Genomic DNA, 25,865 nt, shown 5'->3' on the forward strand with positions numbered 1-25,865 from the left:
CAAAACGACCCGAATACCCATCGCACTATACCTCGAACACAAAGCTACCTAATCATCACACAAAATCTTCAATTGACATCATTTGAGAACTTCTTTAAGTTATGATAATTCTAAAGAACTACATTTTACAATATTAAAAAAATTTCATTTCTTAGAAGTTACATCTTTAAAAAGTATTTTTTATTATTTTTATAACGTAAATCAACTTTTAAAACAGATATAACAAATGTTTACATTACAATGTGAAAAGTAAATATTTATGTGATGTAATGTTTATTACACCTATGTTAAAAGTCGAGTCGTGTAAAATTATTATTATTATTATTATTATTATTATTATTATTATTATTATATAACCAAAATATAATGCATATAACTCAAGTGAGTTTTAAAATATTCGTTCCCTATGCATAATTTAAATTTATATTTTAATATGAAAAATACCATTGAACTTTTTTAGAAATTAAATTAAAATGAAACTACTAGGAAGATGGATAATTTGTAATTACCTTAATGTTTGTTTTCAAAAAGTTAAACGTGTCGTAAGGGTGTGTTGGGTAGGTCCAAAGTTTGCCATCTTGGGTGATCGGTCTATCCAACAAACCGCGTTTACAAGGCTAAGTCTTCTACGTAATGACCAAAATACCCCTATCTTGAGACCATTTCTATCCCATAGTTTGACCAAACTACCCCTCAACATGTTGTGTTCATTTTATAAAATATAGTATATATATATATATAATTATTAAAAAGCACCACCACTTAGTTTTCACACTAATACGAGTAGAGGTGCGCATCCAAACTGGTTAACCGGCTAGTAATTGGTCTCTCTCTAACTGGTTTTTACTCGAGTTCATTTTATAAAATATAGTATATATATATATATAATTATTAAAAAGCACCACCACTTAGTTTTCACACTAATACGAGTAGAGGTGCGCATCCAAACTGGTTAACCGGCTAGTAATTGGTCTCTCTCTAACTGGTTTTTACTCGAAAAAACCGGCGTTTAGTAACTGGTTATACATTTTGGTCTAGATATCGGTTAATAACCGGTTAACCGAAACCGATTTTAGTTTTTTTTTTTTTTAATTTTTTAATATTTTTTTTAAATCGATTTTTTTCGGTTATTTACCGGTTAACCAGTTTGGTTGTACCCGAAACCGGTTATATTGTTTAGGGGTTTTGTTCTTGAAAACCGGTAAGTACCCGAGTTTGTGCATGTCTAAATACGAGTGTTCATATACGGGAAATGGACAATCAAATGGTTCGGGAACACTTTATTTGATATAAATGATTTGAATTGAATGATCAGTCGGCAAGCTTAAATCTTGGAAATTTTGTTTATGAAAACATCATTAAACTAAAGATTTAAACAAGTCGTAACCCTGATTATACTAAACTATAAAAAGTTAAACAAGGAATTTAGATAAACACAAATTAAGTTAGAGATACGGATGAATCTTTTCTTTATTTCCTTCATCTTTATCTTCAAAAATTCATTCAATTTGTGGCGTCGTATTTTCTTCTGCCTTATGAGTCATCTTTGTGTCGGGTTTGGATGTTTCGACTTTATTTTCATTGGCTGGTCCAATTTAAACCGGTCCAAACCTCTTAGTTCAATTGGATGATCAAAATTAAGCTAATTCAAGCATCTAAACTATTTGATCTTTGATGGCTAAAGTATCAAATTTGAATAGTCTAATTAACTAAAAACCAAATCTTAGTACTAACACATTTGTTACATTCACTTGAATCACTTTAAATTTACAAGATAGGCGACTTAAATCATACGTTATGATATTGTTTCCATATAAAAACCAAAAAAAATATTGAAATTGATAACATAAACATAAATAACTAATATGTAATTTACATGATAAGCAATCGTATACAAATCCTATACAACAAATACAAGTCTATATACATATATATAGAAACCACCAGCAATACATAATAAAACCCTGTCAATAATAAAGCTATTGATAGAGTCTAAGAAACGTGTGATGTAAACCAGCCATACCCGTATTTCAAAAATTTAAAATTGTGCTTTCAGAAAGACACCGTTCCAAAAACCAGCTAAATAAGTTAAAAAAGTTAATTAAAATATAGATCTTCAAAATATTTTAAAAGGAAATTAAAAAAACACAAATAACAAGGGCAACTTGGTCAATTCCAAAAACTATTCTTTATCATCTCCCATGTATATAACTATATATATATACCACCATTCATTTCATTCAAATGTATATCTATATGTCTTCTATATATTCATATTCATAGAGTAATTTACAGGATACATAGAGATACAATCCAACTTACCCAGAAATTAACTCAATTCATCTTCCATTTTTCTTCAACTTTTTATATTACTATTATTATTAATATAAATTTCTTCAATTTTATTAATTTCACTCTTAAAGATCATATTTTTTTGGTTATTGGTGGGTTTTAAATCTTGAGAAGATTAAATTTGGGATAACCCTTTGATTATTATTATAACCATTATTATTAATAATCAATTTTGGGGTGATCAATTTAATCAATTGATATTGAATTTGGGAGTTTTTGACTTTTTATGGCGGTCAATATTGTGGAGAAAGCTTATTTAATGGCAGAAGGTGGATCAAGATATTGCACTAAAAAGTCAGATGATATCTGCAGTAATATTTGTGATGAGGTAAATTTAATAATCTACTTAGTTCATTTAAATCTTTTTTTTTTGTATTTGTGACAAAGAGCCTGTGAATTATTATTATTATTATTATTATTAATTTTTTTTTTTGTATTTGTGACAACTTTGTGACAAAAAAGCCTGTGAATTATTATTATTATTATTATTAATTAGAAAGGGGTGGCGGCGCAGCTTGTTGCCCGCCTACCTGCTATGTTGATGTAATATCTATGTTTCTTAATAAATATATATAAAAAAAGTTATAATATGAAAAAAGAAATAAAAAAAATTAGAACAAATTATAAGTTTATATATTTTTGTTTGTAAATCTGTTTACTTGTGATAAAAAAATATTGATTTTGATCCGAACCTGACACAAAATTTGCGAGTTTGGGTTTAGTTTAAACGCGAGTTAAACCCGCAAAAACGTTAACTAAACGGGTTTGAGTTGAACCCGTGAACACATTTAGCTAAACAACTTCATTTAGCTAAACAGTTGTGTTCGTGCCAACCAGACGGGTTTGTGGCTGACATGTTTATTTATTCTTTTAGTTTTTTAAATATGTTTTATATACAACAAAGTAAACCATCTGGGTAATTTATAATTTAAAAGTATAAATTTTAAAAATTAAATTGGTATGGTTTAAACATAATTGCTTAAAAAATAAAAATTATATGTAAATTTTGAATTTTAAAGTATTAATATGTAAAACAGTTAAATAATTTAATTTTCGGGTTAAACGGGTCATGTTCAGGTCGAGTTATAGAGGCTGCAGATGTATGAAAGTGTATATGTTTACTAACCAAACTGTACATTTTAATTTGCAGGATTCGGGTCAACCTTCGACTCTATCGCGAGTAAAATGCATTCTTCGCGGGTTAGATTTAAAAGCCCTGATCTTCATATTCGTGTTGACACCCTCGATTATTTTCGCACTATACGTTCACGGTCAAAAAATCTCATACTTTTTACGCCCGATATGGGAATCACCTCCGAAACCATTCCACGAAATCCCACATTATTATCACGAAAACGTCTCGATGCAAAACTTATGTAAGCTTCACGGATGGAAAACCCGAGAGTTCCCTAGACGCGTTTTTGATGCCGTTTTGTTTAGTAACGAGGTCGATCTTTTAACAATAAGATGGCACGAGTTGTACCCGTACGTGACCGAATTTGTACTACTGGAATCAAACTCGACATTCACCGGGGTCCCAAAACCGTTAGTGTTTTCTAGCAACCGTGACCGGTTTAAATTCGTTGACTCAAGGTTGACTTACGGGATGATTCCCGGGAGGTTTAAAAAGGGGGAGAACCCGTTTGTTGAAGAGGCGTATCAACGGTTAGCGTTGGATTATCTAATTAAAAAAGCTGGGATTGAAGACGATGATTTGTTGATAATGTCGGATGTCGATGAGATCCCGAGCCGACACACGATTAATCTTTTAAGATGGTGTGACGATATCCCGCCTGCGTTACATCTTCGGTTAAAAAATTATTTGTATTCGTTTGAGTTTCTTTCGGATAATAATAGTTGGCGGGCTTCGGTTCATAGATATCAATCGGGTAAAACGAGATACGCGCATTTTCGTCATTCGGATGTGATACTGGCGGATGCCGGGTGGCATTGTAGCTTTTGTTTTCGACACGTTAATGAGTTTATATTCAAAATGAAAGCTTATAGTCATAGTGATAGAGTGAGGTTCAAGAGGTTTTTGAACCCTAGTAGGGTTCAAAATGTGATTTGCAAAGGGTCCAATCTTTTCGATATGATACCCGAGGAGTATACGTTTAAGGATATTATCGGGAAAATGGGACCCATCCCACATTCGTATTCGGCTGTTCATCTTCCGCAACATCTTATTGAAAACGCGGACGATTATAGATTTCTCTTGCCTGGGAATTGCATGAGAGAAAGTGGTTGACCTGAGCCTGACCCGAGCCCGAAGGTTATACGAGTACATGTTTAGTGTTTATTTGTTTAAATGCTAATGGAGGTCGTTATAGAGCGGAATGAGTTTCGTGGATTTATAGGTGATTGATGTAAATATTCCTTAGTTCTATTCGTTTGTTTGTTTGGGAGGTCGTGGCTCGATGGTCAGACTGTTTAGTACTGGCCGTTGATCCATGTCTCCCTTATTATAAATTAGAAAATTTTGAACCGAGATTGATATATTCTTTTATTTATTCAAATTCGTGTTTCGTTGTGTTTGTCATTTTGATCACGCCTCGTGTACAAGTACCAAAGATTAATCAAGAAAAGTATGTTCATAACATGAGCATTTAGTGAAACATGTCTTGAAATAGAAAAATACAAAATCATGATGTTGAACAGTTGAAACACTAGATGAAGGATGATCAAAAAAAGTTTTTACCATAAATAGATGTGTATCTTTATATCCGCTTAAGTCAAAATGTCTTGTCGTGTACAAACCTGACCTGTTTATAAAGCCTTTTTTATTATAAGCGAAATTTAAGTCACATATATGTTTTTAGTTTTGTTTATTTGTTTTAAAAATGAGTTAAGTTTATGAATTTTAAACGATTCTAATACATGAAGATGAATTACTTCAAACAATTTTGTTATTAGGATATATAAATAATGTTTCTTTACATAGTAGATAAGAGGATTGATTATGTGGAGAATAAAGAATCTGATAGTCTTCGTGTGATTTGAGGTTGGCATGTCTTGGAGATGATAAGTTTATTCTTCAAAGAATTTGGAATCTTGGAAACTGGCATAGTTTGTCCTTCTGGAATTTATATATTTTTTTGTTATTAGATAATTATTTTATTATTATTGTAGTATCAAAAGGCGTTGCTTAGGTAAAACTGGGGGTGCAAACGGCCAAGCCTGAGCTCGACTAGCTTGGACTCGGCTTGTTTAACTTACATTTCGAGCTCAAGCTAGGCTCGTTTATTGTTTCTTAAATACTTTTTAAATACAAAGTATTTATAATTATTTTTATATTTTTTTCAGTTATAACTTTATATTATATATAAAGTAATATATATTATTTAGTATAAATATTAAATATATATAAAAAATAGTATAAATATTATATATAAAAAATAGTATAAATATTATATTAACGAGCTCGTGTAGACTCGTGAGCAGACTCGAGCTCGATAAGTGAAGCTCGTGCTCAGGCTTGTTTATTAAATGAGCTTAGTTTTAGGCTCGAAATCAGGCTCGGGCTCGTCTAAGGTTGGCTCGATCGAGCTTTTTAACAAGCCAATCTCGAGCTGATCGGAACGGGAACTAGTTGAACACTATTTGTAATCAACGTGTGAAAGCTCATTTGGTGTCGATATGAATGGGTTATCACAGTTTTTCCCACTTTTTGTTGATATTTACTACTAATAATTAAAATACTAACTATCACTACCAAACAGAAAATCACTATAAGACTATTAAGAGTCAACTAACATGAGAATATGCCATTTAAATCATCCTTTTCAAGGTGGCCAACAAGATTGCAACAAACTGTAACATCCCGAAAATTCTAAAAATAATAATATAAATTAGAGTTAAGTGTCATTTTAGTACCTATGGTTTATTCAATTACGCAACTTTAATACCAATTTTGAATTTATTGCAAATGGCTACTTTAGGTTTCTAAAACGTGCCATTTTAATACCTTTTTCTAACCTCGTTTATTTTTGTTCGTTAAGTCGGGGGTAAACTAGTAATTTCAAATATATTTATCATAAACTCAAAAAAATGGGTGCCTAGACTCGAACCCGGGTCTGAAGACTAACCAAAGTTGCAACAAGAAATGAAGAAACCACTCTAGCAAGTGGCACAGTTACTTTCAAACTAGTTCTGAAAATGTTTATAATACATGTGTAAATGAACCCAAATCCTCATAAACCCTAGAAATGAAATCCTCAAATTGACCGAAATCGTCATCTGTCAATGTGATTTGACAGAGGGCTTTTGTTCTCTACATAAGGACTAGGAATAAATTACCCGATAAGTGGACGGATTGATGTCAGTTGACTAGTTCAAGTATCGTCGATGGCGAGTTTCAAGATGATCACAGAGTTGATGTTTGGGGGAATTGAGCATATGAGTGAGTTCGCAATCATCGAATGAGTGATTTTGGGTGTATTTATTTGGCTAAATCAACAATAACATGTCTAATTTGATTTGGTTTTAATGCAGGTTTCAAGTTAATAATACTGATTAAAACCGAATTAACTCGAGCCAAAGATTAGGAGATAGTCGTGATGCGTTATGATTGCGAAATAGAAAAGAATTAATGCTGTGGACTGGTCTTGCGAACTGTTTGGAGTTGGCCGGAAAAACAACCAAGCTCGCCGGCGTCGAGATACGATCGGAAAGACGGGAAAGAAACTGGGTTGGATTTTTTTTTTGAAAATTGCACAAAGGTCCCTTTACTATCAAAGGAGTTTATTTTTAATTCATATTGTTCAACCTTATATTTTTTTGTAAATAAAATAAAGGAAATTACTAGTTTACCCCTAACTTAACGGATGAAAATAAATGGGGTTAGAAAAAAGTATTAAAATAGCAAGTTTTAGAGACCTGAAGTAGCCATTTGCAAAAAGTCCAAAATCGGTACTAAAGTTGCGTAATTGAACAAACCACAGGTACTAAAATGACACTTAACTCTATATATTATTTATTTATGATGGGGAACGTTTACTTGATTTGGTAGAGAAATAGTAAAATAATAAAGATGGGTCAAGTGGGCTAATTAGATGAAATTAATTATGGACCAAGAAGGATAGATGGGCCTTAGGTCCATGGGCTTAAGAGAGTATAAATACCCCTTAAACACTAATCCTTTCCATTATTATCTCTACACCATAGCCTACACCTTGGAAAACACGCACAAACCTTATCCTAAAACCCGAGCCAAGATCCGAAGACGAGAACCCGAGCTTGTTGGTGCTAGATCGTCGTGACGAACCAAAACAACATCAAGGCTTAACCGTGTTCGTAGTTCGACTCGTTTAAGGTACGTTTATAGTTAGAAATCATTCGTATAGGTTCGGTTTGATTTGGGAAATCATAGATCTGTGTTAGTTTGTTATAAACGAACCCAAAACAACAAATATTACTGGAAATGATTAGCATTTGATAGGCTAATTGTTAACCTAAAAGAACCCGTAACCTATATGCCTAAATCGCACCCCCTTAAACATCGATGTTAGGCCGATTTGATGGTTGGGGTTTGTAGGCGCTGGTCAGACGATTCCGTTGATACAAAAATCGTGATATTTGGTTAAGAAACGAAGGTTTAATTGCAGATCTAAGATCTGTTGACTATTTGCTGTTCTTGACGATTTTGACTTTGACCCTTGAGTCAAAGTCTGGATAAGAACTATTGGTGATTCGTTATGGGTGATTCTTTAGCTAGTTCGTTATGGGAGCTTAGCGAATCAGAGGGTGATTCTTTACCCAATTCGTTAAGGGCAAAGTAGCGAACTAGGAGTTTAATATAAAGACATAATGATCCCTGGACTTTGAAAATAATTATATAATTACATAACAGCCCTTGGAGTTTGGCAATTTATGAAAGATGCCTTTAAAGGTTAACGAGTAAAGGATAACTAACCGGGTAATGGTTTAATGAAGTAAAACCGGCTTAGACGCGTAAGACTAATTAAGTAACAACGAGAATGGCTAGAGTAGTATTTGATATTCCATTATTAAACAATTAGACGCGCACAGCCCGAGAAGGAGTAACCAGTAGCTGTAGAAGTAACCGAGTTCAGGTGAGTTTCTAGCCCCATTCCTTGTTATGTTTTTCAGGGCTGTGTGCATACTCGATGTGATTAGTTAATACACTTATCCTAAGTGATAAGTGTATGCCATATATGTATTATGTGTAATGTATGAATGATTTCTTGACGGTACATGAACGATCTTCGGAATTGCATGTACTGTCCAGAAATGGATTGATGTTATATGTATGTTGTAAGATGAATATTTAATGATGTACGTACGTATGAAACTTACCGTTTTTGCATATAGAATAGTAGGACATTGAGGGCACCGGACCCTAATAATATCCGAGGATGGAGGGCACCGGACCCTAATAATATCCGAGGATGAAGGGCACCCGACCCTAATAATATCCGAGGATGGAAGGCACCGGACCCTAATAATATCCGAGGTATGTAGGGCGAAATGCTCTTTATAACGTAAGGATAGTTATGATTATATATATATATGAAAACAATGATGGTCATGTTAAGTATGTAATGTGTACCTTCGGGCACGTATATGTGTATGTAAAGTATGATATGTGATTAACTAGAACTCACTCAGCGTAGCTGACTTTTAGTATGCACGCAGGTATATATGTTTATCGGGAAGGCATGAAGACGGCACGTGGCATGGATTGAACGGCTGGCATCTGATGATAGAAGAAAATAAGTTTTAAAAATAATGTTTTATGATATCGTTTTAAAGAAAAGATCGAATGTTTTGTAACGAATGATTGACGTTTTATATTCCGCGAAAGTTTTAATTAACTCCGATTTATAAGAACTGTGTTTATGAGTAAATCCAACGTTAAAGTAGGGCTACCGGGTTCGGGGCCTTACAAGTTGGTATCAGAGCAAAGTTCGAGAGATTTAAGCATCCTACATGCTTAGACTCGAACAGAGAATGGGATTTTAGTAAGAAAAGAAAGAAGATACCAGTTCAAGATAGCCATGTGTCACTCAAGCAAGCTCAGCAACGGTAAAGTATATGGTTAAATAATGTGTAAGATGTTAGCTTAATTGTTAAAGGAAGGATTTGGGTATGTTAGGGATAGGATTAATCGATTTTGATGGATTATCTGTTTAAAGTAGAAACTAGCCAAGTGAAATCAAAAAGGGAAGTATGTAGAACCTGAGGAGTAATTCAAATAGTTAATTACACTTGATCAACGTCATTAACTACTTACCTTACGAATCATGTGCTAAATAATTCCTAGAGTGATAACGTTTGTGTTTTCCTTTAGAATACGATGGCTGGAGCAAGAAGGTTTGTTGGTAAGGGAGGTCACACTGGACGTCCTTGTGGGCCACGTGCTGTCCGGGAGCCTTCTGAAGAACTAGTTACTACCACGAGAAAGGAGAAAAGTGAAACTCTGCATGGACCAAGCAGCGATGAAGGGTATCAGCTGGATCCTGTTGTTCAATTTGCCATTTCTTACGCTGTAGCTGCTGCAGAGAAGAAATTTCGTCCTGAAAAGTCTGCTGAAAGCCATGGAAGGGCCACCGAGAAGGCAGGGGAAGACGGTAAGAAGGGTGATGATAATAAGGGAGGAGCGAAAGGGACCAAAAGATCTGCAGGTGTCGTGGAGTATGCGGGAAAAAAGATACCAAAGGTTGCAGGAAAGGAAACATGCAAAGTGTGCGGGAAGATGCACCTAGGAGAATGCAAGGCTGGTTCAAACCAGTGCTACCGATGCGGGAAGAAGGGGCACGTAACTCGTGATTGCACCGAGGATCAGAAATGTCACAGGTGTGGTAAGTCGGGTCACTTAGCTAGAGATTGTAGGGGAACAATAACGGCGGAAGGAACAATGAGAGATGAGTTCCCGATCTGTGGAAAATGTGGGAAGAAACACTCGGGAGAGTGCAGAATGGGACTAGGTGTGTGCTACAGGTGTGGAAAAGCAGGACACCTCTCTTGGGAGTGCAAGGATCACCATATGTGTCACAACTGTGAAGAACGTGGACACCTAGCAAGGGACTGCAGAAAACCGAAGGAAGGGCGTGAGGCGGAGAAGAATGCTTGAGGTTTAACAGTTTTCTCTGCATGCTTGGAAAATATCATTCAAGAAGGCTAGCTACTAGCCATAAGTTTACTTTATGTTTGACTTATTAATGACTCTATGTGTGTTATTTTATATTGAAGTTTAGACTCGTGTTTATTAATTATGATATGAACTGTTTTGAATGCATGTTGATTATGATAAGTAGATGTGTTGTATAGAGCGTCATCTTAGGAGTTAGCGTTATTATATAACACAAGATTTCTTGAGAAGACGAGACGAGACTTGGTACATCGAGGGTCTCATGGACAAGCTACCTTAATAGCTAAAACACATGATCATCACTCGATGACTACAAGTCGGGAGTAAGAAGAGTAAGCCAGAAATCTTAGGTGATTCAATAAAGTGCGTAAATATAGAAGTGTTCCCTATGCAAGGAATAAGTTAGGTTTTGGGGACGAAACCTCTTTAAGGAGGGAAGACTTGTAACATCCCAAAAATTCTAAGAATAATATTATATATTATTTATTTATGATGGGGAACGTTTACATGATTTGGTAGAGAAAAAGTAAAATAATAAAGATGGGTCAAGTGGGCTAATTAGATGAAATTAATTATGGACCAAGAAGGATAGATGGGCCTTAGGTCCATGGGCTTAAGAGAGTATAAATACCCCTTAAACCATAATCCTTTCCATTATTATCTCTACACCATAGCCTACACCTTGGAAAACACACACAAACCTTATCCTATAACCCGAGCCAAGATCCGAAGACGAGAACCCGAGCTTGTTGGTGCTAGATCGTCGTGACGAACCAAAACAACATCAACGCTTAACCGTGTTCGTAGTTCGACTCGTTTAAGGTACGTTTATAGTTAGAAATCGTTCGTATAGGTTCGGTTTGATTTGGGAAATCATAGATCTGTGTTAGTTTGTTATAAACGAACCCAAAACAACAAATATTACTGGAATTGATTAGCATTTGATAGGTTAATTGTTAACCTAAAAGAACCCGTAACCTATATGCCTAAATCGCACCCCTTAAACATCGATGTTAGGCCGATTTGATGGTTGGGGTTTGTAGGCGCTGGTCAGACGATTCCGTTGATACAAAAATCGTGATATTTGGTTAAGAAACGAAGGTTTAATTGCAGATCTAAGATCTGTTGACTATTTGCTGTTCTTGACGATTTTGACTTTGACCCTTGAGTCAAAGTCTGGATAAGAACTATTGGTGATTCGTTATGGGTGATTCTTTAGCTAGTTCGTTATGGGAGCTTAGCGAATCAGAGAGTGATTCGTTAGCTAGTTCGTTATGGGAGCTTAGCGAATCAGAGGGTGATTCGTTAGCTAGTTCGTTATGGGAGCTTGGTGTTGGGCGTAATTTCCATTGGGCCGACTCATCGAGCCTATGATGAGTTGGTGTCTTGTTTATCAAGTTGAGCATGTGACTTGGTTTACATGGAATAAATTACTTGGTGAACAAGTCGAGCAAATGACTTGGACAACAAGGAATTTATTTATTAATTATTGTTTAAATATGTTTTTACTAATTAGTGTTTGAGTACGATAAGGAGTTTGTATTCTAGTCTAATTAGGTTTTCATGTTTAAACTAGTATATATACCCGAGCTTGTGGGTTATATCTGTTGAGAGTTACGAGATTTGAGTATTGTAATTTTTCGAGCTAATGAAAGTTACAAGGATCGAGCATATGATCTAAATTCCGTTATTGTGTTTATCGATCCTGATCACCAAACTTCAGCGATTTCTTCTTTAAGGCTCCCGGCGGCCTGTAATGTAATACAAAACAACCAGTACTAGTTTCAACAGTTGATGAAGAATTAATATGTGTAAGTTAAAAGACTTACAGGTGCCATGATTTCTTCGTTGAAAATATATCTGTACATGCAGTAACATGAAGGTATATATGTAAGTAGTAATTCATATTCCAAATATCCACAAGTTGAAAAGCAATGCCAATAGTTCAAACACAATATCAAACACCCTCATGATGACTGTACAGGCCTATACAGCTCGTATTGGGCTATACATGCCGTATAAGTGTATGACACGATTTAATGATTAAAAACTAATTATCGTTATAGTGAATATGAATAATCATCAACTTATGAACAAAAACCAACCAAGTTATTATACTAACATTAATATATATATAACCATATTAATTAGAATCAATATAACAATAATAAATCATAGATAGTGAAGAACCTTCAAAACCGTACAAACTCAAACCAAACCGAACGGAACAATCGTCCTTTGTTTTAAAACCTCGTATTATAAGTTTATAACTCCCAGCCGTACGTCATCTTGTTTTTACTCTTATTTATTTTTTTTTATCTTATTTGGTTACCGAGCACGTTTTACTAAACAAGCCCAACTTCAAGAATGTTAAAAAGACTTTTATTCAACAACTATTACATTTACGTGTATTTGGTTGGTGTAGGTTAAGTTTGTTACGATACTCATATTGAATTGAAAGATTATTCCGTCAATGCGTAAGCCAGTAGTAGCAACACTCGTATAGCTTATGATGAAAAGAAAATTAACATAGTGAAAAAACAAATACGACTTGTAATAAAAAGCGATATGAATTTGGTTGGTATAGGTGACCTTCGTTACGGTACTTATATTATTGTTAGTAAATGTCCAACAATACTCGTATTGCTTACAATAGCAAAAAAAAAAAGGAAAATGATAAAAAGTGGGATCGTCATCAACCAATTCGTTAATTGGGATGACATCAACCAAAAGATGATAATTGGGATTGATAAAAACCAATACATAATTAGATAATTTATAATCTGTAAGACATGTGTCATGTTTTACATGGATCTATATTACGCTCTTTTTAATTTAGAATCGAGCCGTCGCAACGAACCGAACAGTGTAGATATCTTTTTTTCAGCTAAATAGTCTTGTCGCGTAGTGCGGTCCTACATACTAGTTATATATTAAACTGATATAAATTTAGTTATATATTAAATTGATATCAACTATAACACGTGCTTTACTAACCGTCCAAGCTTCTATGGTAGCTTCGAATCTGTTTTATATCTTAGTGGTAGGGTATTATCGTTATGAAGAAACAAAACTCACTTTGGAGTCGTTAGAGATATGCATTTGTCTGAAGGATCACTTGGACGCAGTGTATCGTATACAAGACCAAACAAACCTCGAAGACGAATTGCAATTGAATGACCCATTCACGAAGAATAGGTGGAGGAAGGACTGTCTTCCGGCCTATTAGGTGAAGAAGACGATGATGAGAACATAATATGAAGATGATTGAAGAATTAAGTTGATAATGAAGAAATGAAGACGATTAAAAACGATCATGAATAATTGAAGACGATTAAAATAAAGTGTATTTTATTTAAATAATTTTAATTTGTTTGAACATGCTCCTACCCGATATTGATAATAAATTAAAAAAAAAAAGAAATTTTATTTTTATTTTAATGTTACTGTCGTTTAAAATTAATCGAGTTCAAACTTAAAATTAAACAACATTCAGCCTTAAAATTAATGGTCGATTAAGAATTTAAAACCTCTAGACAAGGGAGGAGTTGATGGATGAAAAATGCAATGAAACCCCCCATCCCCATCCATTTAATTAAACAAAAATACACATATATCCAAAACATGTTTACATTCTAAAATTCTTCTATATTCGACTCATCGTATATATTCATAATATACACTTCCACTCGCAAACATATTAAAACATAAGATATGGGTGAATAATGAACACTCAAATATGGGGTTTCAGTTTAGATTCCGTATAATTTGGAGCAAGGAATTTTGTTTTATTAGAGCAACAACTTTCTTTTAATCTTTTTTGTACTCTAAACCCTGGTGTTCAAAGATTTTGTCTTTGTCAATTAACCACCACCCCACTGTTGATGAGATTCCGCAAAAGTGAACACTTATGTTATAATTTGAGCATGTAATAGGGGATGTGAACGCTTTTTAAATGGATAAGGTAGGAGAATGAGGATGGCTGATAAAATGTAGATGTGTTTTTTTTTTTTATGTTTTTGGTATTTTCCACTTAAATTTATTTTATGTTTTTGGTATTTTTTTTCCTTAAATTTAAAAATGGGGAATGAATGTGTACGCTCTTACACAAATAGCCCTTCGTGGTTTGTACAAATTTTAATTTTTGTCTTCAAGTATGACTAATTACTTTTGCACTGGTAGCACCATAGGTTCTCAAAAATGAAAGGACATTTACTTTACTTTGATTGTTAAATGGTTGTAAAATAAATAAAATACCTCTACTGCTCTACACATTAAAAAAAGCCTGTAATTATGTCGCTTCTAACGGGCCAAACAAGTAAAAAGCCACAAAACACGCTTACAAATGCTTGAAACGTTTACTCGCGACAACCCCAAATTTCCTGTAAGCTTAAACGACCAAAATCAAAGCCCCTGGCTGTTTCCATTGGACTCGCCCTCGAAACGGCTTTTAATTGCCAAGCAACAACCAAATAAACCTATAAATACGAGTGTTCTTGCTCATTTTTAGAGACATTACTCACCAAATCATTTTGAAGCAGTCTAAAAAGGTTTTAAAAAGTGTTCTTCTCAATATGGTTTTAATTCAAATTTCAGATTATTTTATGTAGAGAATTTTGAAAAGTGATATAGCTACAAGTCGAAACAAGAGTAAATTGGTTCAGACCCATTTTGGTTAGGTCAGCGCTTAGAATAATACGCTTGCCTCATGCACCTCTAAAAACATAGACCTAGTTTAACTGGTTTGGGGCTTCTTATGACAACTTAACCATGACCGTAAGTTCAGAAACCTATAAACACTGGTCAGCAATCAGCATTTATTGATACTTTACACCTAGAAAATGGATACTTCAATTGTGAACTGTGCTGATAAACACGACTGACTTTTAACGACCAAACCAACGAGAAACAAAAGCAAAATCCAGAAAAACAAGTAACATTATACCACTCACTGATCTCCAAATTAAGATACACAATTGACTTCAAGACACATTCCTAATTGTTCATAAACAAGAACCATGACAAAGTACCTATTTAATAAAACGACATATTGCAGAACACTTACCCAACCGACACGTAAATCTGAATGTAAGAGACCACAATTTGACAACAGGAATCACAAACCAGAGTAACTTGATAACCAGCAGCAACAGAAACAAGACGACATGACTGACTTTCAGACCCAAACTGAGCAACAGCTGACCAACTCACTGGAACATTAGATAAATACACATTATTAAAAAAGGATGACATAAGTTGTATTTTTATCTATAAACAAAGGCATTAGGATTGTAATTTTAATTTTATGCTTAATTTGATTATTATCACTCTAGAGTCGGTTTACCTCTTGACGATAAACTACTGAGAGAAATGGAAAATCTCTCAAATGTTAACCAACGCTGTTTTACTCATTATTTACTATTTTTGTTTACTTACATCACAAAATCATATCTGAAGCTTATCAGACTAAGACTAAGATTATAAACTGATGAGAAACATAATTGGTAATAGATGATAAGCTGTAAATGATTAAAAAAAATTGTTTATTTATATGCAAGACGGCTCCAAGCAGGCAACAATAGAACATTTTAAAGCAAACAACGAACAATTGGATTAAGTACTTGACAAAACAGACCTGATCATTATTTTCTTCATTTGTAGGTGAATTCTGGGATTCTGGTTTTTCTGCACCGCAATTCTGTCTGTTACATTTGGTCCTAAAAGGGTAATTTATGTTGTTACATTTCTCACACTTCCAGCTTCCCTCGGGCGTGTCTGTTTCTGCAACAAAAACAGGTACATAAATAAATCAGAAATAAAAAATTAAAACCGGTTTGGACTGTAAAAGTAAAACCAGATCCTTGAACCGAAGGTTGGGCTGATTAGTGACTGGCAGGCCGGATAAAACCGGTACCAGTCCTAATCAGCTGAGTTTAGAACCATTTCCGGTCTTGGACCCTTTTGTCATTGAGTACTTACTGGCACTCTTGCTTGGCTTTGCAGTCTGCATACTAACACCCTATCAAAGTATAAACTTCAGTAGTTAGTGATACAAAACATAAAACATTGTCCAAAATGCTTTAATGTGCCAAAAATAGAACGCATATAAAGACAACATATCAAACCTGAAATATTGGCTTAGGTGTGCTGCATTTCCTCATGTTACAAACGGTTCTAAAAGAAAAATTGACATTTCCACATTTTGGGCATTCCCAGTCGTTTTCTCGAGCTCCATCTGAAAATTGAAACAATGACAAACAGATCATTATACACCATCACAAATCACAATATTATAAGCTTCAAAGCATAAAAAAGTTGGATGTGAAATACCTTTCTTTTGAGATGTCTCTTCTGGGAAAAATCCAGGCTTTGGTCCCTATTGAGTTTCAAGAATCAGACAATCAATCAAAACTTATCAACACATGCTATGATCTTAGACCACTAACGAAACGGGGTACATATCCGGTTTATATATTTGAGGTCAATGAAAAATAACAGTTACATCCCTAGCAAGATAAAGACATACCATAGCAGTCTGGCCAATCGGCAAACGCAAACCAAGTTGGTCCATCAGCTGAGGCAAACCATAGATACCACCTGTACAGAAACATGTATTACTGATAAACGCAATATGTCATAAAAACACATTGATAGAAAGTAGAAACAATGAAGTACCAGAATAAGGTGGCGTGCCAGAAATTTGCAGAGGTCGATAGGGGTTGCCTGCAGCAAGGCGATTGTTGTAGATGTAAGGATAGGTAGAACCACCAGACAATGGAGCCTCGTAAGGCGGCATAGATGTTGCATTAAGCAGAGATGCACCATAAGGTGGAACACCCACATACATTGAAGCGGGTGCAGCGGCCCCAGTATAAGCAGAAGACGAGGTGTAACCCTGTGGGGTCATCATTTGCCTTGGAGCAGATTTCTGCAATATCACAATTTGGTTAAAAGATTATATTAAAACAAAGATGACAATGTGATTGTGCAACTTATTGTGCAACTTACTGAATTATGATCGGCTGGCCTAGGTTGTGTACAGTTACTCATGTTGCAAGTTGTCCTAAATGAAAAATTGACATTTCCACAGCTGGCACAGGTCCAGTCATCTTCTCTACGGCCACCTGAAATCATATAAATCTCCAATAAATACCAGAACTTAAAGTTTCACACTTTGATATAACTCCAAGAAAATTTTAATATAAAGCCGGATCACTTCTACATTACACATGCAAGTGCAAATACCACCGAAGAGTGTCACCTTTAACAAAGTAAGAGTATTGGTGCCTTTCAAAAAGTTTGACAGAAGAATTTTCTCTGTATAAATAGTTGATGCCTTAAAAGTAACAGCTAAGGGTTCTTTGAAAGCTTGAATTACATATATATTATATAAGATCTGAAAGTGGAGCAAAATGAGTTCAAAGTTAGAACCAATTAATCATCAAATGCATTGCTAACCCCTTAAAACAACATCCCAGTTTATGTTAACATTAAGATGAGTAAAGAGATGCCGGAAATGCTTATTAAAACTGCAAATGCTTTTTAAATAAGCAGAAGCAAATAATCAGCTGGAGCCAAGTGCAATGCGTGAGATATCGTTTGTGTTTGCATCTTATGTAACAACAGACAATAATAAGATACTCAGTTATTTTAGTGTTCACCAATTCTGTGCATCAGGATTTGGAGAGGTAAAATGATCAGAATCAGATAACCAGTTTGAATACGAAATCACAGCCACCTACCCAAATTGCTTATTTCGTCCTCATACAAACAGATGATCATAGGGTTTTTTTCACATAGAATACCGATGTACTTTCTCATTTGTATCTTTTGTGCTGCGGGTCAAAGATCTTTTAGTCCTGTTTGGGTCATTCAGTAACTTGAAAGCTAGGTAAGCAATCCAAAACATTGAGCTGGTATGGTAATGTGTCTCTTTCTTATTTATTTAGCAGCTTTGATTTTTCTAAGCATTCATGTAGCATTTTCAAACAAGATTTTAAAATAACAAAAAAAGATCGCATCAACGTTTTAAATAACAAAAAATGTAAATTGATCAAGAAAACGACACATCACCATGTCAACTCAGCATTTTTACCTGGTTTCTGATGACCCAAACATGACAAAAAGACATTTTATAATGACCACGACTTCATGAGGCACAAAAATTAGTAAAGTGTCCCATTTGAGACAGATGAGAAAGAACATTGGTATTAAATGTAAAAGAATCATAACTATAAGCAGTTTTCCGCTATCCAAACAATCAAAAAGTGTGTCAAAACACAATGCGCATATAAGCAACCCCCCCCCCCCCTTTTAAAAATTGTAAAGGAATGAGCTAAAGGTATATTGAGTGCAGGTAGCCCTTCGATGAAGTCTATTGATGTGTTATAGACATAAATTTGGGAGTGTGTATGGGTTGTAGCAAGCCTGTCAAAGCAACATTTTAATTTTTTTGTTCTTTTGACACACGCTGCATTCTTCTCTTATAAGTTAGGAATCTGGCGTAACAAGTTAGGCCTTGGAGTGTTGTTATCGTTTTGTAAAAAAATGATGTATCATGTGAGGAAAATACGTCAATTTCTTACAAAAAAAGAGTTGAACAATCCAAGGCCCTACCTTGTTACCCTAACTTATAACAGAATGCAGCGTGTTTCAAAAGCAAACAACGAAAATGCTGCTTTGACAGACAGGCTTCCTACAACCCTTAGCCGCTCTCAACTTTATGTCCTTAACACATCAATGGACTTTTTTTTCAGAGGGCTACATGCACTCAGGTGTTTTTGCATTGTGTTTTCAAAATAAATGGATTACTAGCAACTATATATATATATATATAATATATATCAATAAGAAATGAGCTACAAAAACTAAATGAAAAACATGTAAAATAAAAGAGCAAGTATCTAGCATTTAATATCAACATACCATCGGTCCTAGCACGTTTGACGGCGGACGAGTTCCTGTTATCAACCTGCAACCACAACACAAACAAAATAATCCAATTGATCATCAAATTCAAAATATTCATAATTAAGCCCTAATAATTGATATTTTATCAATTCATATTGATTAACGTGTTACACATCAATCAAACAACGATTCGAGTGGTGAATTAGACACTAATTATAAAAACGATTGGCACAAACCCTAACGGATCATATCTATCATATTCGATCGAACAAATGAACGATTAAAAGCAGATCAATTCGTAATAGGATTGAAATCGGATGAATTGGAGTTTGATTTCACCTGAGACATGACGACGACGAGACGGAGGTGAAATTCGTCGTGACGGAGCAGACGATCCGATGAGAATGAATGAGAGGCTCTGTCTGTGTGTTGAGCTACAATGGATTATTGTTATTATTATTGGGTCACGTCAAGTGTTGCAATGGCCCATAATAATAATATTCTAAACTAGCCCAAATGCCTTCTAGACTCTTCGATAGAGGTAGAGCCATAGAGATAGAGGTATGGATAAGGCAGACTCCTCAACCGGAACCGACCCTATCCATAGGGTATGGATAATGTATGTTTTCTGAGCTCAATACCCGTACCCGGAACCGTATCCGATTTATACCCGTAAATATCCGAAACCGGTCATACCCATACCCGGTTATACCCGATACCAATTTTCAAATAGCTGAAATAATACAGGAGTTTTAATAGTATATTTTTATGTTTACTTCACAACTTTTATGTTAAAGTTTTTTATATTGCATATTATTAAGTAAATAATTTGTATTTAAGTGGATTTATGGTTTTTGTAATATAGTTTAATTGTTTTTATAAATTACAAAGCAAATATAAATTTTAAACAAATTTAAAAATGAATAAAAAAAGTTACAAATTCAAAACCGGGTATTAATATCCGGTCGTACCCGGACACATACCCAGTTTCAATACCCGATTATACCCGAACCCGATCATACCCTACCCGGGTACATAGGGTTGAGTTTTTCTCCTCAACACCTACCCGAACCCTACCCGATTTCTCTCAATACCCGATTTTTCAATACCCGATCATCCCTGAAACCGGTCCATACCCGAACCGGGGTATTAGAAAAAACCCGATTTGTGCACCTCTACATAGAGGTGCACAAATAAGTTTTTTTTTACCCGGAACCAGTTTCGGATATGGGAAAAAGAAGTCAAAATCGGGTCAGATAGGAATCATTTTCCGGGTATAGTCTGGTATTTGGCCGGGTTTCCCAGGATTTTTTCAAGTTTCGGGTAGTCGGGCCAGGTTTTAACCGGGTATTTCTAGTTCCGGGTACGGCTCCGGAGAGAAATCTCATACCATGTCGTACCCGCGGTCGGGTACGAGTAGGAACCGGTTCCAAAATTGGGTATTTTGTGCACCTCTACATAGAGGTGCATGAACTGGGTATTTTGTAGGAACCGGTTCCAAGTATGGTAAACAAAAGTCAAAACTAGGTTTGGTAGGAACCGGCTCGGGTATGGTGGGGTATTTGATTGTGTTTTTGAGTAAGGTCGGGTTGGGTTTTGGCTGGTAAAGGTGGAACCGGTTCCAGCGAGTCCGGGTTGGGTACAGGTCGTAGGAGAAACCCAATACCAATTCGTACCCGCAGGTTGAGTACGGGTAGGAAGTTAGGAACCGGCTCCGGGTGTCGAGTCCGGAATCGGGTATTTGTGCATTGGGTTTGGATCTAATAGGTTTGGTTTAAATTCGGCTTTGACTTTGTTGACCAAATCCAATCATATTCTACTCCTCTATTAAAAGAAAATAATTGTGACACGCGTTGATTTGTCATTAAACCTCATATATATCTCTTTTCCCTCGAAAACTAAAATATTAATTGACCATAATATATGTTATAAATCAATAATTATTCACTTTCCTTTTACACCCAATTTGTATTATGTTTATACATTTTTATAAAAATAAATATTAACATATTATGTATGTTACTATATATTCCAAAATACTTGGTGAAATCTAAAAAATTAACAAGAAACCATGTTTGTTAAAGATTGAAAAAAATATAATTTCAAATGTTTATCATTAACAAGTTATATTATATTGTTAAATATTGTAAAAAACAAAACTCGAATATGATTTCATTTTACAAACACTTTTTTTAATCATTAACTTATAAATATATGTTTAAAAGGCGATCCATTTTTATAAAATTAATTAATTTATCTATTATTGTTATTATTATTATTGTAAAATGTCATATAAATTTATAAATTATAATATATGCTTTAAATCTATTTATTTAGTTTTTCGGTTAATTTAGTAAACTATATATATGTTAAATTGTAAGGATATATACCAATCACTATCATATATAACAAAGTTTATCATAATTAATTTCTATGTTTTTTTAGAATAACGTGTCATTTTCGTCCTTATGGTTTGGCAATTAATAGAAATTTAGTCCAAAAAGTTTATTTTTTACATATGTATCATCCATGTTTCACAATTCTTGCCAATTACATTCAAATCAGTAACTATGTTGAATTTAATCGTCAAGTCAAGGGTAGACATGATTTTTTCACTCTATTTTTATTATAAATTATAATACTTATTTCAGTGAACTATGGCTTTTGTCCATGTGGTTTATCCAAATCTGCAGTTATAGTCCAGTAGTTTCAAATTTGCAATTCTGGTCCCTATGGTTCGTTTCTGTCACACCCCTATATAAGGCCTAGGCGTGTGACTCAATAGTTGGTACCACAGGTATAAATAAATCAGAGTTGCGTTCATTTTGTGGAAGACTTATAATTTACAAGGATCGAAAGTGAAACTTTATATAAAAGTTGGGATTATAAACACCTGCTTTAAAGTTACAAAAGATTTATGTGTTTTAATATTTACAAAAACCATCACGTTTATATATGAAGTTACAAAAAGTAATCCGATCCATCGGATATGTCAATAGCACTTCGAAACTCCAAGTGCTAATCTTGTTCATCTGCAAAATGTAATAAAATACGTCAGCAACGAATGCTGGTGAACACGCTGACGCAAAAATATTTCTTTTACTTAATTACCCCTCGAGACTACGCCTACCTCGGCCCAACGTGGCTTAGGAATAACCAAGTCAAATAACACATTATAAACTAGAGCCTCTACACTAGGTCACCTCACGAAACACCGCAGCGTTCGACTTCAATTAAGTACCCGTAAATATACACATAGGGTCGTACTCCCTGCAGCGGAGCATTCTACGACCAAGGGTGGTGCGATCATGCCCATACATCGCATAGTACCACCTCTGTAAGGATCCAGATATATGTATACCACAGCCTGAGGGCTAGGTTCATACCCATAGCTATAACGGTTTTAGGAACACATAGTTCCTTGTAAACAATTTCAAATAACAAGTTGACACATTTTGAAAACAAGTTTAAAAGTTTGGGGGCGCATTCACCTTGTCTCTTTAGGATCGGCTTCACTCACCGTCCAAGGGTCTTTCCCTTTTCTTTACCTCAAACCTATAGTTACGAGTGTAAATGTTTGTTAGTCGGATACATGATCCGGCTTAAGACCTTTAGTCTTATATCTCAATCCTCGATTGAACCTCTAGTTCAATTCTTTATTTACTTGAAAACCTCTTGTTTAAAAGTAAATTTATAAACCTTTAGTTTATATGAAAACCCGACGTTTCTTCTTCTCCAAGAAACGTAATCTTTTATTATTTAAGAATACTCTTATTCAATAAATAATAAATTCATAACAAAGAATACATTCATATATACTTACACACATATATATATGTTTATTCAATACTCATTCATTTCTTTGTCATGTTTTCTTTTCGTTTACCGAGGTATCGAGTATACCCTCGACTTAAGATCTAAGCCTTGAATATAATATTCAATTATATTGAATTCAACATTACGCCTAACCTCAAATGGCGTAGGGAGATCTAGGGACTTGAGCAACACTTCGACACCGCTTCTCTTTACTCGACACGCAAATCGAGAATTGCCAAATCTTCAATACTTGTGGATACGAACCTTGAGAACTAATACCGTCTTGGTTGTATGAGGGTGGGGAGTGGTATAGACCTTCAAGGAAACTTTGATACACATTCGAGGGTCGTGGCACGTTTATCGAGGAAACAAGGCACGTTTATCGAGGCAAATCGGATATACGAACTTGGGATTGTAGTGAGATGTTAGAGAGAGAGTTGAGAACTCAATTTTGGTGTGCCAAGTGAAGACCCCGGACCTTACTATTTATAGACGAAATTTTGGTCCCCATCGTGGTACGCGATGGGCTTCTAGGCACCCATCGCGTACCGCGATGTAGCTCAGGTGAGTCACCCATATAGGCCTGCCACGTGTCGACACATGGCAGACGTCGCGACACATGGCGACAGTGTTGCCACGTGGTGACACGTGGCAGCACCTAGTGCCACCGTGTGCAACGTGGCACACGTGTCACAACCTGTCAGACTCCCCATTGCGGTACGCGATGGGGTTCTCTTCTGACTCATCGCGTAGCGTGATGGGTCAGGAAAATAAATTTTTCATTTTTAACCCTCAAGTTTATATTTTGGTAAATTTTAGTCCCTACACTTTGGAAAGTTGATACTTCGAACTCGAATATTTCAGGACGTTACATCCTCCCCACCTTGAAACAAATCTCGTCCTCGAGATTGCTTTACTCAAACAAGTGTGGGTATTTTCTTTTCATTTCTGATTCGAGTTCCCAAGTATATTCGGGCCCTCTACGTGAGTCCCATTTAACTTTCACTATTTTCAATGTCTTTCTTTTTAATTTCTTGGTTTTCGAATCTTCGATTTTTATTGGACGTTCTTCGAATTTCAAATTTTCGTTTATTTCTATGCCTTTCAATGGCATCGCCAAAGTTTCATCAGTTAAACACTTACGCAGATTCGAAATATGGAATACATCGTGTATTCCTTGCATTTACTTGGGCAGTCGCAAACGGTATGCAACAGTGCCGATTGGTTCGAGTACCTCAAAAGGTCCAAGAGTTGACTTCCCTTTCTTACCGAAGCGAACAATGCCTTTCCAAGGAGAGACTTTTAATAATACTTTGTCACCGACTTGAAATTCTAACGGCTTACGACGAATATCGGCGTAGCTCTTTTGGCGATCGCGCGTCGTCTTAAATCGTTCTCGTATTTGGAGAACCTTGTCGGTTGTTTCTTGGACTATCTCAGGTCCAGACAATTGATTTTCTCCGGTTTCAAACCAACACACGGGCGTTCTACACTTTCGACCATATAACGCCTCAAATGGTGCGGCTTGATCACTTGCGTGATAACTATTATTATACGAGAATTCCATTAGGGGTAAGTGGTCGTCCCAACTTCCTCCTAAGTCTATCACACAAGCACGGAGCATATCTTCCAACGTTTGAATAGTCCTTTCGCTTTGCCCATCAGTTTGTGGATGATAGGCGGTGCTAAGGTTCAATTTCGTACCAAGAGCTTGTTGGAAGCTTTTCCAGAAATGAGACGTAAAACGACTGTCTCGATCAGATATTATAGACATCGGCACTCCATGCAAAGCAACAATGTTGTTTACATAAATACGTGCTAATCTATCCATAGAGTACGACTCATTGATGGGTATAAAGTGTTCGGATTTCGTCAATCGATCCACAATCACCCAAATAGCATTGTGTTGTCGAGTCGTCTTCGGGAGTTTGGTAATAAAGTCCATAGTAATCAACTCCCACTTCCATACGGGAAGTTCGGGTTGCTGAAGCAATCCCGAAGGCTTCTGGTGTTCAGCCTTTACTTGCAAACAAGTCAAACATTTTGCTACATGCAAAGCGGCATCCTTCTTCATCCCATTCCACCCATAATTCTCTTTGAGATTATGGTACATTTTATCACTTCCGGGATGCATCATATATTTCGTTTTGTGAGCTTCGTTCAAGATCTTTTCACGCAAATCTCCAATGATCGGTACCCAAATCCTATTACCGAGTCTTAGGATACTATCGTCAGCTTTGACTAACGAGTCAATAGTGCCATTGCGTTTTTCGTCAGCAATTTGGTTTTCTTTAATTGCTTGAACTTGAGCGGGCTTGATTTGCTCAATGAGATCAATTTGAAGCTCTAAGCGCAATGCTCGAACTCTTTTGGGTTTCTCATGTTCTTTACGACTTAAGGCATCAGCCACAACGTTGGCTTTGCCTTCATGATAAACAATCTTACAGTCGTAATCGTTGAGCGTTTCCATCCATCGTCATTGACGCATGTTCATCTCTTTTTGATCAAAGATATGTTTCAAACTCTTATGATCGGTGTACACGGTAAATCTTACTCCATAGAGATAGTGCCTCCATATCTTAAGCGCAAAGATTATGGCGCCTAATTCTAGATCATGAGTTGTGTAATTCTTTTCGTGTACCTTGAGTTGACGAGAGGCGTAAGCGATTACTTTCTT

At 35.4% G+C, this 25,865-nt stretch overlaps 2 protein-coding genes across 2 annotated transcripts; one reads left to right on the top strand and one right to left on the bottom strand.

The window, feature by feature from the left end:
• The first annotated feature begins 2,275 nt into the window (after positions 1 to 2,275).
• LOC143635336 (uncharacterized) lies at positions 2,276 to 4,868 on the top strand. Its single transcript, XM_077103195.1, has 2 exons — positions 2,276 to 2,680; positions 3,503 to 4,868. The coding sequence occupies exons 1-2, from the start codon at positions 2,579 to 2,581 to the stop codon at positions 4,598 to 4,600; spliced, it is 1,200 nt and encodes a 399-aa protein (XP_076959310.1). The 5' UTR covers positions 2,276 to 2,578; the 3' UTR covers positions 4,601 to 4,868.
• A 10,514-nt stretch (positions 4,869 to 15,382) lies between these two features.
• LOC143635337 (ranBP2-type zinc finger protein At1g67325-like) lies at positions 15,383 to 19,788 on the bottom strand. The gene is made up of 10 exons (XM_077103196.1): positions 19,712 to 19,788; positions 19,388 to 19,433; positions 17,471 to 17,586; positions 17,138 to 17,390; positions 16,989 to 17,059; positions 16,793 to 16,838; positions 16,588 to 16,697; positions 16,442 to 16,481; positions 16,098 to 16,243; positions 15,383 to 15,672 (listed from the first exon to the last, which is right to left on the bottom strand). The coding sequence occupies exons 1-10, from the start codon at positions 19,718 to 19,720 to the stop codon at positions 15,670 to 15,672; spliced, it is 840 nt and encodes a 279-aa protein (XP_076959311.1). The 5' UTR covers positions 19,721 to 19,788; the 3' UTR covers positions 15,383 to 15,669.
• Between the last annotated feature and the right edge of the window lie 6,077 nt (positions 19,789 to 25,865).

Source organism: Bidens hawaiensis, unplaced genomic scaffold (assembly GCF_021521415.1).
Source record: "Bidens hawaiensis isolate Kalapana, Puna unplaced genomic scaffold, B.hawaiensis_p1.1 tig00007433_1, whole genome shotgun sequence".
In the NCBI taxonomy this organism is placed as follows: Eukaryota; Viridiplantae; Streptophyta; class Magnoliopsida; order Asterales; family Asteraceae; genus Bidens; species Bidens hawaiensis.